Source organism: Montipora foliosa, chromosome 8, assembly GCF_036669935.1.
Source record: "Montipora foliosa isolate CH-2021 chromosome 8, ASM3666993v2, whole genome shotgun sequence".
Lineage (NCBI taxonomy): Eukaryota > Metazoa > Cnidaria > Anthozoa > Scleractinia > Acroporidae > Montipora > Montipora foliosa.
In genome coordinates this window covers 48,788,522-48,801,895 of record NC_090876.1, presented here as the reverse complement: position 1 = coordinate 48,801,895, position 13,374 = coordinate 48,788,522, and the positions used below count along the sequence as shown (strand labels likewise).

Below are 13,374 nucleotides of genomic sequence, written 5' to 3'. Positions count from 1 at the left end.
GTTTGCCCTTTTTTCGGCCAAATAACTCGAATTTGGCCTTTTTGAAATCCGTTTGGCCGGGAAAATAATAGTTAGCCGGCCAAAACGATTCTGGCCTATTTTGGCTTTTTCACATTTTGTCACACTTATTTTGCTCATAATCAATACTCAATCCGACTTCCATTTGCGCAATCAGCAACTTGCAATTGCAATAGACCTAATCGGCTAACTCAACTTGTTGTACCCAATTCAAATCTCCCGAGACTAAGATTCTTTGTGTATTGTATTTGCATGATAATATAGCATTCATATTTAAATGATATGGAAATACCTGGAAGAAAACGTTTTATTCCCAAAGGGTTTGAATTGGGTACAACATTGAGTTAGCCGATAGGTCTATCAGCAATCTTGCAACCTTGTACCCAGTACCCACGCTCTTCTCTCGGCCTGATTTGTTATTCAATATTCGCCTCTTTTGTCGCGTATTTGCCGTTTTTTAGCGAACCTTCGGTAACATTCGCGTCATTCAGCAACTTGGCCTTTTTTACTCTAATTTCGCCGAATTTGGCGATCAGTTTGGCCTATTACGTAATAGACGACCTGGCAGCCCTGATTTATTCATACCCCTGACAGCCCTGACTGCAGAAGACGTGCTCATTGTCACGCATATGTAACTCTTTTCTTCAGTGGCGTGGAAATGGCTTCGACTTCAAGTCGTCCAAAGAGGGTTGTTGCAATAGCTGTGGATGCAAGCGATCACAGCGAAAGAGCATTTGACTGTAAGTACAACAAGGACTTCTTTGTATGCTACCATGTCGTTTTTCTCGAGTAGGAATCTTAGGTTACGCTGAAAGGTAAACATTTTAGGGCGCGGAAATAGCGAAGCCCTGTGTGAAGCCTGCAACTTTTGAAAGGTTATTGTTCAAGTCTGATCGCGTCTTTTTTAAGCAACACTCCAAACGACTAGGGTTTTATGAAAAGGACACTGGATGGCGTCTTGACTCGAGCAAAAATATTGATTTTTAGTGTGCCAACAGTAAGAGGTTCGTCGTGTGTAAAATATTAATAAATGGCTTCCGAGCATTGCTCTGAATAAACCGAGGCACAAAATGGAGATTATTTTTGGTTTTATCGAACTTTTGCTGATTGAAATGCTTGCCAATTTTCTTTCTTGATCTCTGTGTCAGACTAATTATTATAGCTACAATTGTAGCGCGCCACATTTGACACAATTATGCAAATTTGGTCTTTTGGAGGCAAGTGAAAAACTCCCCTTTCCGTGTACTAATCTCAGGACCCGCCTTTCGGACTTCCCTATGGAGGAAATTTGTTCAATGCAGTATTTCCGTGGTCATGAGCTTAGTTATATTTGCTGATGATGTGTCTTTTCCTAGCATGTTAATAAATAGGGTACAAGCTGTACACCGAAGGGATCTCTTTTCCTTTGATTCTGGTGAATGCAGCTTTATTAGGAAAAGAAAGCACCCTATTACTATGAAAACCACCGATCTGTGGAATGGGCTTGAATTACTGAGTCACTGCCCTGCCCACTTTTTCTCTTGTAAATACAATAGAATACAATAGAATACATACTTAATTGACCGCTCCCCATAGGGGCTTTTCAGGGCCAATGAAACAATCAATGAAACAACAGAACACAACAACAACAACGGTTAAGAATCCCAACTGGCCGGAGGCAAACCAGTTGGCTATTTACAAGTGCAGCTGGGAAGTTGAACCAGGGACTACCAGGAACAAATTCAAGGAGTGGTCAGAGTGAGTCTTGAACCCAAGATCTCCGGATCTCAAGGCAAGCGCCCTAACCACCGGGCCACACTTGCAAGGTGTTGTGTTCGATGCTACTTTTCAGACCACAGAGAATCTTTCTTGCATTCAAAGTAACAGTGAGTCCATGGTTGCACTTGCAACTTCTCCACTGGACAAGAACAAATTTATCCATTATTTTCCTGGGACTCGTGATTTTAAAAACGTATCTTTCCATTGTTGTGGTTGTTCCAGTACACCTTGACGGTGAGAGCTGGCTTCCGCTCACACCTTGGGAAAGGAATTTAATCAAAATGTTTAACCCATTGACTCCTAGGTGTTCCCCATTGACGAATAAAATCGTCTGGCGTTAGAGTAAAATACTACGTATGGCCGGATTAGGATGGTTGAGAGGTGAATGGGTTAACTGAAGTGGGTGGGGCAGTGATGCAATAATTTGGGCCCATTCCACAGATCGATAGTTTTTGTAGTAGCAAGGTTTGGTGAAGTTTTGAAGTCCAATAGAATGTAAACTCATTTTATTGATAAATGCTTACAACAGCACAAATACACATCCGTCGTCTGAAAAAGGACATTACTAAACAACAAAACACCAAACACCGAAACAGCAAAACAAAGCACCCAAACATCATGTATGACCCGACCATACATTGAATGCTAACCGACAAAGGTTGGATAATTGAGATTAAATATCATTGTAGGCCTAATTAGGCCTAAAACGTTATTACTCCTAATTCATTGAGATTAAGATTAGGATTCAGATTAAGACTGAGATTAGGAGCAATAACTTTTTAGGCCTAATTAGGCCCAAACCGATGTTTAGTCTCAATTATCCAACCGTTGTCGGTTAGTATTCAATATATGGTGGGGTCATACAGGGTGTTTTGGTGCTTTGTTTCGCCGTTACGCTGTTTTGGTGTTTAGTAATGTCCTCAGAAAAAGGTAGCGAGCAAGAAGTTCCTAAAACATGTGATTCGCTTACCCCAAGCACATGATGTCCTAATCTCACAAGAAACATGTAAACAACAACTTTTAAACAGAATGATGATATGTGCGAGTTCATTAAAACTTCCATTTGTATTTCTTAACAGGTTTTACTTTCTTGACTCAGCTTCCAAATTAACATGAAAAATGTATACTCGGTTTTCAGATGATAAGATACATGTCATTATTTAATAATTATTGTGGTGTTGTATTCATTGCAAATTCAAAGGTCTTCCAGGGAGCCGTGAATAGAGAGCAGCAGTAAAAAGATTCCTCTTATTCATAATCTTATTCTATAAGTGTCACTTATTTCTAGGAGTGACAGTTATAAAACACCTGTCAATTGGGAACTCCTAGTTAGGACCTGCCAATGGGTTAAACAGTTTGATGTTGAAATCATTCGTGAATAGTGGATAAGCCGGGTTTCCTGCGGTCAAGTAGTTTGAGTTTTATTGTAAATGAATGACTTTGTTAACTTCTCCAGGGTACAAGGAACAAATATTTCATGATGGCGACAAGTTGATTGTGATTCATTCTCATGAACTGCATCCTCCCGCTTTGCCTCGTAAGTGAATGCTTAATTGTTGATTGCAGAAATTACTTATACTGTAATGTTGTTTAGTAAAATCGGGTTGTGTTTCTGGAATTATCCTTCCGGTCTGTAATTTAAGGTTTGTTGGAGACTGACAGAAACTGAAAGTGTCTTTATGCTTGATTCAATAATAAATTATGGGCAAACCACTATCATTTTGACACAGATGTATCCTTTGTTTTGCGAGTTGTTAGTAAACACGCATGGTAACTTGACCATGACCGTGACCATGTCACTTTCGATTTTGCAATTTACTTGTGCAGTCAAAAGTACAACAGAAAAATTGAACATAGCAAAAATCACCCAAAATGTTTTTCACTGATGGCAACTTTTTATATTCATGGTACAAAATTGATGTTGTTTTCATGTTGCAAATTTTGTTGTTGATGGCAAAATATTTTATTCTTGATCTACACTTCCTAAAAACTCCCTTCTGCTCTTCCAAAAAACTGTATATCAATATTAACTTACTTTTGCATCAATATTTCTTTTGCATAAACCATGCTAAGAAAATCTTTGCAGGGGGTAGTTTCTAAAGGAACTGTGGTGCTGCGTCGGTGGGGAAGTAGTATACAAAATTTGGTTTTATCAATGGAGTTGATAATGTAAATTGGCCACCGTACAGAGATTCTAAAAGCTAGAATCTCTGTACCGTGGCCAATTTACATTATCAACTCCGTTGACAAAACCAAATTTTGTATAAGAAAATCTTTACCTTCAAGGCTGTTGCCTAACAGGAGCCCGGTAGCCTGGGGCTCCCAAAGAATAGCTCTGGGCTCCTTAATTTTTCACAGCAACACCTTTTACTTCATATGTTGGGCTCCTAAGTTCTCAGCGTTTAGCTGTGAGGGCCCCTTTAAAATTTTCTTAGGCAGCAGCCTTGACCTTGCTTAGTTTGCATTTTTGAGCGTTAAGTAGAATTTTCGGTCCTATGTTTCTGACAGCAAGTCTCATATTTTGAGGTCTCCCATCCATACTAACCCTGTCGGACAGGACGTAACTTCACTGAACTTTTGTTGTGAAAAGCTGTCAGACACTCAGAGTACACACTAAAACTTGCAGTGGAAAAGAAAGTTGTAAGGGAACTTGAAAATGATCAACATCTCAGCCTTGAAGCCATTGTTTCTCGATTTCCTTCTATTTTCTGTAATCTCTCTGGATTTAGTATTGTACAATTAAGTAGCCACATGTCTTCTTAGGGGGCTATTTACCTAAGATATCTACCATGGCACTATAATGATATACAGTACCAAAACAATATCTTGTACTATAGATTAGAGCTACATATTACACCAAGACAACCTGGATTTCCCGGAAAACAAAACACAGCTCAGTTTGACAGTTATAGAATAAAGCCCTATGTTACTGCACAACCACATGTACGCAATGCATGCCTATTTTTACTCGGCTTAATATGCATGGTATTTGCACGTCTAGCCACACACTGTGAGAGGTTAGATGTGCAAAATCTTTTGTTTGGACATCGAGTGACATGGGTCTATATTGGAACAAAAATGTTTTCATAATAAACTATCCTGTCATTTATCCTTAAGTTTTCATAGTTGGGCTCCAGACCTTGGGGCACAAAGGCACATGGTCAACCCTTTTTCATTTGATTGTCAAGTGATTGAGCGAGCGTACGTCCGTCCGTCCGTCCGTACAGATTCTGGGGGAGCTTTGAGGTGCAGATGGGCAAATTTAAAATTCCTGGCAGGAAACTTTTGTGCTGCCTGCATTTATCCCCACTGACCTTCGTCACTTTTGAAAAAGAGTTTTTACTATTACCGGTAGTGACGAGCATTGGGATAAAGAGCAGGAAAGAGCATGAGAGAAGAGGTGACTAAATGTAAGAAATTTAAGCGAAGAGAGCCTCGAGAGAAGCCAAGGAAGGAGAAGAAGAGAAAATTTCAAATTTCACTGTAGAGCTGTTTACAGTGGTTAAGTTTTCCAGTAAATTATGTTTTCCTTCTTAATGCATGCCTCACTGCCTCACAAATTTTGTAAAACTCGCCAAAGAAAAAGGAGGAAGGCCTGAAAACATTTGCAATTCCATGTTGACAGAGATTCTGGCATACATGTATTTCAACAATCACACATCACATCGCCACATCACGGTTTGATGAGCTCGACCCTGTGGTTTTCGTCAAATCTCCAACAGCGATTCAGTTATACTAATCGTTTGTCTTGTTTGTCACACGGCTTTGTGGCCGGCTACATTAATTTGCTTATTTTGGAACTGAATTCATCATTACTGTGGCGACTGTCCACGCAAAATTAATACCTTTCGATTTATAGGCATTTTGTTTGGAATGAATGTCCAGTCTTGAGCTGCTGTGAAATTGCAGTCGAGTAAGCGAATTGCTACACTATCTTTAGCTTGACTTTTTAATTAGTAATTTTTGCTGTTGTTCTAAACTGAAGAGAGAGGGTGTGAAGATTATCAGTCAAACGAAAAATGTTGTGAAAGAGATGAATAGATCTGCATGTAATTTCAGCTTTAGCTGTTGATTAAAATTGTTGGTTATTGTTTGCATGGCTTGTTTGTTTACTGCTGTTAGCGGCTGAAAAATTCAGCTGTCATAAACAAATCAAATATTTCCTTCCTCTGTTTGTTATCTTCATGGCGAGCTTGAACTGGCTGCAGTTGCAAAAAGCAGTTCTAACGGTGCCAAGCGTGAACTGGCTGCAGTTGCAAAAAGCAGTTCTAACGGTGCCAATAACGGAATCCGAGCCCATATCTTATTTTAACCACAAAACTTCAATGAATATGTATATATATGTGTATGTCTGTATCAATCTTCTAAAGCGCATTTAAAGCAAGCAAAGTAAATTTAAACCACTCCACGGTCAGGCGGTCCAACTCGTTTTCCCACCACGACTTTTCACTTCAAACTTGTCGTACTATGAGTCTGCAGTACGAGATTTGAAACTGCGCGTGCTCCTTAGAACTTGCTTCCAGATCTCGTACTGGTAGTTGTACTTGTCGGCGGTGCTAAAACTCTCTAATTCTGTCCTTTAAGCAGAAGCATAATTATTCCATATACACTATTTTTGCTTTCAAGGGCCAGAAATGGGAACTCTGCTTTTAGGCTTGGTTAAATCCATATATTAATAAGTGCCAGAGACAGCTCATAATACTTTACTGATCTTACCTCAATTTTCATAATTCTGCGGAATCTCACCTTAAAGTGCCAAGCACCAAACTGTCTTTTAGGTTCCATCAATCAAATTTATGAACATAACTGGGAAGATTGACTCCGCCTCTGGAAAGTCAATTTGAGTTTTTGTTTAGTTCACAGCTTGAATACCATTACAATGTCTTTTTGGAGGGTTTTCAGTAAAATGATCTGTACAGATCCCATCGCTCTCCATCAGCGTGAAGGTCAAACGTAAGAATGTACTGTATCATTGGAACCAGAGACTCTGATTGGTAGGTTATGTCGCGCATCAACTCTAGGCTTGGCATCAGAAGTTTGATTTACGGAAGCCAAAATGCTGGTTTGGTCTTGGCGCTTGAAGATGAGATTCTGCAGAATTATGAAAATTGTGGTAGGCACTTAACAATGTTTATGTACTTCCCTTACTAGCTATACAATGCAATACAATGCAATACAATGCAATGCAATACAATACAATAATTAACCCCTCCCCATAAGGGAAGTTTTCAGGGCCAATGAAATACAATTAGAATAGAATGAACACTCTTAAAAATCTCAACTTGCTGGATGCAAACTGTCACTTAATTATTATTTTTTTTGTCACCAGTTTGTAGATAGTTTTAGCTACTTGTCTTGTTCACTAGTGTGAGTGTTAACTACCTATTGTATGATTCCCTAGTGTATTTAATGTATTATCTCCTTAGCGAAAAGGAAAACTCACTGCCTCCAATGTTTGTTACCAATTTTTTACTGTATTGCAGATGCCATGGCAACAGAGGAATGGAAAAAGGAAGTTCTGAAACATGAGGAATACATTAAAAACCTGGAGGAAAAGTATAAAAAAAAGTGCGAGGATATGGAGGTATGCTGAATTTGTTTATTACAGAATACAATGTTCACCTTTAATGTCAACCACAAATGATAGTCTACCTAGGACTAGCTGCCATCTAAATTCTTAAATCTTCTTGGTACTTTCTCTCTTTCCCGTCTTTGGACGATTAGTCTGGTTTATGGGCAAGATATGAGTGGAAATCAAAAGAATAGTTTTCATTAAGAGTTTAGGCCAAAAGTTTCAGCCTGTGTATTCAGTTTGCTGTCAGCTGTAAAATAATGCTCAACTCATTTTAATGGTAAAAAAAAAAATGCTCATGTTGATATATATTTTATGGTTCAAATTTTTTCCTGGTTCAAAATTTTTTGAACCAGTTCAGTTTTGGTTTTCCTTTGTTTCAGATTATGATAATGAATAGACAAAGAAACAAATCAAAATTGAACTTGTTTGAAGAACTTAAAGCCAAGAAAAAAAATTTCAACAGCAACGTTGACATGAGAATAAGTTATTATGATTGCAAGACACACTGGGTACTCTTAATTGTCGTCCAATAGACCAATTTCAATATATTAAAATTCAGTCCAAAACAAAAGGCATCATGTCAAGGCTCTGGGGAATAAATATAAGGATTTGTATGAGTTTATTCTCCAGAGCTTCGAGATGATGCCTCATGTTTTGGACTAAATTTTAATATATCGAAATTGGTCTAGTTTTCGGCAATGTGTCAACTCGTCATGATTCATTATTATAATGCAAAGCATCATCCAAGGAGCAATATTAATGTTATCAATGGTTTTGAGAAATCACACCGACAACGGGTTGAGCATTTCAGTGGTCAGCATCTGACTTTCACGCGGCAGATTGCTTGTACATAACCCCGGTCAGACCAACACTCAGGGTCTTTAAATAGCTGAGGAGAAAGTGCTGCCTTTGTAATGACATCTGCAAATGGTTAGACTTTCAAGTCTTCTTGAATTAAGACAATAAACCGTAGGCCCCATGTCACAACCCTTCAATGTTGAAAAAACTATGTGGGACTGTTTGTGAAGACAAAAGGTGAACCCTGGTGGGCTATCTCTCTGATATGTACGGTATGCACCCTTCCAAAGTGAAGGAATTCAGTCAAAGGAAAAATATAAAATTTAACAAAAAAGGGATTAAGAAAAATTCTTAAAGTTACTTATGTTAAAATGCAAGCATAACAGATGTTATACATATATCCTTTTCTGCATTTTGTGGTTATATAAGCCAATGCTGCCAAAAAAATTAATAAGTATCTACGTAAATGAAGAAAGGCAGCCGTAAGCCTGCGTACTTGTAGCTGGCGGTGTTGTTAGCGTGAAAGGCAAATTAACCAGCGGTGAAGGTGCGCGGAGAATGGGGAGAGACGCTTTGAAATACTGCATGGCGCCCCTCCTCATTCTCCGCGCGGCTTATGCCCATGGGGCCTTGCGCACGGTATTAGTGGTCAAGGCCGTTCCAAATTATGTAACGCTAAATAAAGCGCTAGATTTTAAGATTACAACGTTACTGTAATAATCTAAAAACAGAAATGGAAAGTAAATTTCATGTGCATTTAGCTGGTAAAAAGAAAGCTTTAAAATATCTTTCTGTTTTCAATTAACAACAACATAAAAAACCCGCACTTGAAATCAGCGAGAAAAACAGCAGTGAACGCGATTGAGATGTTTGTGTAAATATTTTTTCTATCTCACGAAATCGCCCAAGAACCTTAAAAATTTAGGTGCACATTAGTTGGACAATACCCTGGGAAACATTCATCCACAGACAATGAGTACTTTTAGAGTAATAGTGGTAGAACTAGCGTTACACTACTAGTTTTTGCACTAAATTTTTAATCATCACGCCAAAATTAAATTTTTCGTTTCGCTTAGCGTTCAAATCGTTTGATATATGGTTTGGTTCCTTTGGTTCGTTTCGTTTGAATCGTTTCAATGGTTTGTATAACACTTGGTTTTCTTCGTTTTAATCGTTCCTCTGAAATATTTCTTTCGTACAAAATCCAAAATACACGCTAAAATTCCAGTTTTGAAAATTGCAAAGCCGTGAAAAGTGCCTGAACAAAACAATTACCTCGTTCTGCTTCACTGAACAAAGTTTGGTTGCCTAGCACGTGACAATTTTTACTCAGTACGTGACTAATTCTCTCACGCAAAGTACTAACTTAGAAAGGCTCGAAACCTTTGAAACCTTCGAAACGCTTTAAACTTTTTCTTTCCATCGTTTCAAACGATAGATGCCGCGAACCAAACGAACGATAGAAAGTTTGAAACGATACAAACGATCGAAACGATGTTAGAAGTGCGATGTTTCGGATCAAAATGTAACGCGCCGGACGAAAAATTTTCCGATTCCACCAACTTTGTCTTGGCGCTGTGTGCTAACAAAGCAAAATAAACGCAAGGCAAGTATCAAAATAAAAAGCAGACATAATAGACAGGCGTTTGTTTTCGGTAATATTCCAGATAAATACTTTGTAGCAAAGAAATGACAGCTAAAAGTCGGTTATTGTCGATAACGAGCGTTTGACAACCAATACCGTGCGCAAGGCCATGGTCACTATGGTAACAGCATGCGATGCACAAAAGTGTCAAAATATAAACTCCTTTAGCTGTACTGTTTTTGATCTTGTGCTTCAAGGTAGAAAGCACTTTTAGTTTTGCAGTGAATAAAGTATTTACGAAAAGAAGAATATAACTTTAAAATACTGAACATAAATGCTTACATCAAAATTGTTCGAACTTTTTCTAATGGAAGCGTTTCTATTCGAACGAAACAAATTTCAAAAACGCTTGCTTTTGTTTTCAAATTTCTCGGGCGTTGCCATTTGGATTAATTGTGACGTGTAATGGTTAACATATTGTTTCAAAACAAATGCTCTTTGTGTGAATAGAATAAAGCAACCAGTTATTCAAAATGGCAGCGCCCCGGGAAATTTGAAAACCAAAACAAGCGTTTTTCAAAAATTTGTCTATTCCGCGGGAATACAAACGCTTCCATTGGAAAAAGATTGAACAATTCGGATTGTAAACATCATGTTCAATATTTTAAAGTTAAATTCTTGTTTTAGTGGAGGTTCTCTTTAATGCATTTTAATGCATTTTCTCAGTGGCCTTCTTTATGAAGATGATTAAATCAAGTTGCACCTTTTTTCCTCCTCGTCATTCCCTATCAGGTATCTGCTAAAATAATTGTTCAAGGTGGCCACCCGGGTGAGCACGTTTGCAAAACTGCCAAAAAAGAGAATGCGGATATGATCGTGGTTGGTTGTCGGGGAATGGGCACTGTTCGTCGGACCATATTAGGAAGCACCAGTGATTACATCATCCATCATGCTCATCGTCCTGTTGTGGTGGTCCCAAAGGTGAAAAAGCAATGTGAACAATCCGGTGATGAGGAAAATTAGAGCAGCTGGGTGCCCTGAGCCTTATATTAGAGACCTTAAGATCTAGGACGGCAACCTCAGCGAGATCGTCACTAAACAATAGACATTAATGAGCAAAACAATGGCTTTGCACGTGCGCTTCAACATTTGTACATTTCTTTCCCATTCTCTTTCTGCCAATCGGCAACACGAAATGACCAAATCTCAAGTTCTAAGGAAGACGCGAGCGCACAATGGCAGATCTTTGATTTTCTTCCTTACTTTCAACACTGTTCATCCCAATTCAGTTCCTGGATATTTTGGATAGTATGTGGAAGTTGAACAAACTGGAATAATCACGAAACACTTTAAGAAACATAAACTAGCACTATTAAATGACATTTTCGCGGCCGTTGCCGTCTTACAGATGTTAAGGTCTTTACTGTGCTAAATTGTGTCCCGAGGGTCATCTCCCATGCGTGTACGTCACAGCGCTTTCAAAGAAGTGTTGAGAAATGTTTGAAAGAAACTTTGAGCCGATTGTTCGTTTGGTTTCCTTATCCAAATTGACCACGCTTTCTATGTCATTTTTCCGTTTCATTGTTACGCATTTGCACTGAGGAACTTCAACTCCAGGAAATTACGTCAAAAATCTTCGTTGTTTTCCTGTTCACTCTAATATAAAGATTATTGTTTAGAAATGATGTTTTTGGAAGGTTTCCACCTTTGAATTCGTTTTCAAAGAGCTCGGCAGTTTTCTCTCCCGTTTTCATTTGGATGGTGAGCAAAACCGCACTGGTGTAAGGCTAAAACGGTTGAAAACTAGTACCCCATTCAAACCAAGAAGAAATTGTTTAATTAAACTGGGTTTAACAAAATGAATTTCAAAATCAGTCACAGAAAAATGTAGGTTTGGCTTTAGCATGAGATTCAGGTGGTTTTCAATACATGCTTTGATTTGTGCTAAATTTGTAGTCGACAAAAATCAGTATTCATGATTTAAAAAGAAAACACTTTGAAATCGTGTTTAACTAAACATGTTTAAACATGGTTAAGGTTTGGGTGTGAACGGGGCTGGTCCAAAGTTCTTCCACGCTTTTTCTGTCACCGTTCATTTTAACCGGTAAACCCTGTCTTAACAGCTACGTTTCAATTGTTGGTTTTCACTCACGTGATCAACAGGCATGTTTTTCAACGAAAACAAAAGGAAGCGTTTGCTTAATAATAGAGTTCAATTGCCGGAGGATTTGGTCGGGGCACCAACATGGCCGCCTTTTCTCTGTTTAGGGGCACCAACATGGCGGCCGTGACGTCATGTGAAAACCTACAATTAAGACCATATACTTTCAGAAGTCCACCTACTGGTAGTTTTTTTTGGCCGTTTTGATTGGATAATTTCAGAGAAAAATGTATTACTTTCGATTGGTTTGCTTAAACCCGTTTGAGTGACAGACATGATATAATCTCCTCACCGCATCACCGCTTAATCAAACAAGTTAGTTCAATAAAGAAATTTCCAGATCTTTTAGACAGATTTTCATTACAAGTGCTAAGACAAATGTGTAGAGAACAGTTAAGAGAAGATACATATTAATGTTAGGACTTTTCGGGGTGAAATTCACCCTTAATCCTGTGGTATAAGTGTGGGAGTTGGACGCTCCAGATTAGGAGCTCATGGCTTGTATGTAATAAATTCATGCAATAATAAAAGAACTTGTCCTTGTCATCGATAAGAATGTGATTTTTTGCTAATGAAATTCGTTCAGCGCATTCCCAACGCAAGGGAAAAAGTCACCTGAATTTGGGAGTTGATCAAAACTCTCGTTCATATCGCTAACGCTAGCGTTTGAAAAGTAAAACTTCGCGCAAAATTCGTCATGCTTCAAGGATGGACGCAAATATTAGTTGACTGTTAAAGAATTTTTTGACAGGCAAAACTCAAACCTTGCTTGGTTGGTATTAAACCGCGGATTAGTGTTAATGGGCTTTTAAATAACTAGGTCCAGATGTCAATTTGATGCAAGCCGTATGATCACCAACCGATCAGGTTGCTTCATTAAAACTGTATGTCTTGATCCTTCGCTTAAAAAGTCGATTCACATCCGTCGGTTCGTAGTATTCCATCACACCCTCACCTCATGCGGGTCATGGTGCGGATTCGCAATATTTTGAAGTGACTTTATACCTCAGTTGTCGATCCGTGTGCGGTGCAAGCCTGGGATCTTTGCAACTGTTTGAGGCAGCTTTTACACGAACGCGGTTTCAAATCGACACGGTTTCATGACTTCGAAACCGCGTCAAAATCGGTGCAGTTTCGAATTGCTTACACGGAACCGTTTTCGCTACAAGGTCAAAGTCGTGATGGTATAAGCGAGCGCTGCACTACGTGCTAAATTCACTGCCTATAAGGCAGCGTTCACACGAACGCGGTTTCATTTGTAACCGCATCGTTTTCGTTGCGGTTACACCTTCTGTTTAGGCGACACTGATCGGAACCTTTGCCGAAACGCTGTCGATTTCAAATAGTGGAGCGTTGTCAAACGATGCGGTTTCATCTGTCGTGCAAACAACGAAACCTGATCGATTTGAATACGGTTACTATTTTGGCGCGAAATTTGCATTTTTCAATTTAAAATAGTGATTTTGACGCGGTTTCGAA

The 13,374-nt window shown here is 38.8% G+C and overlaps 1 protein-coding gene across 1 annotated transcript; it reads left to right on the top strand.

The window, feature by feature from the left end:
- The first annotated feature begins 462 nt into the window (after positions 1-462).
- LOC138013316 (universal stress protein Slr1101-like) lies at positions 463-12,441 on the top strand. The gene is made up of 4 exons (XM_068860353.1): positions 463-758; positions 3,233-3,313; positions 7,260-7,360; positions 10,527-12,441. Exons 1-4 carry the CDS (start codon positions 677-679, stop codon positions 10,755-10,757), a joined length of 495 nt encoding a protein of 164 aa, XP_068716454.1. The 5' UTR covers positions 463-676; the 3' UTR covers positions 10,758-12,441.
- Positions 12,442-13,374: the final 933 nt, after the last annotated feature.

Bases quoted from the DNA above. Each gene is read 5' to 3' on its own strand.
- LOC138013316 (XM_068860353.1), top strand. From the start codon at position 677: ATGGCTTCGACTTCAAGTCGTCCAAAGAGGGTTGTTGCAATAGCTGTG. The intron at 759-3,232 runs GTAAGTACAACA...TAACTTCTCCAG, and splicing joins CAGCGAAAGAGCATTTGACT to GGTACAAGGAACAAATATTT. The intron at 7,361-10,526 runs GTATGCTGAATT...ATTCCCTATCAG, and splicing joins AAAAGTGCGAGGATATGGAG to GTATCTGCTAAAATAATTGT.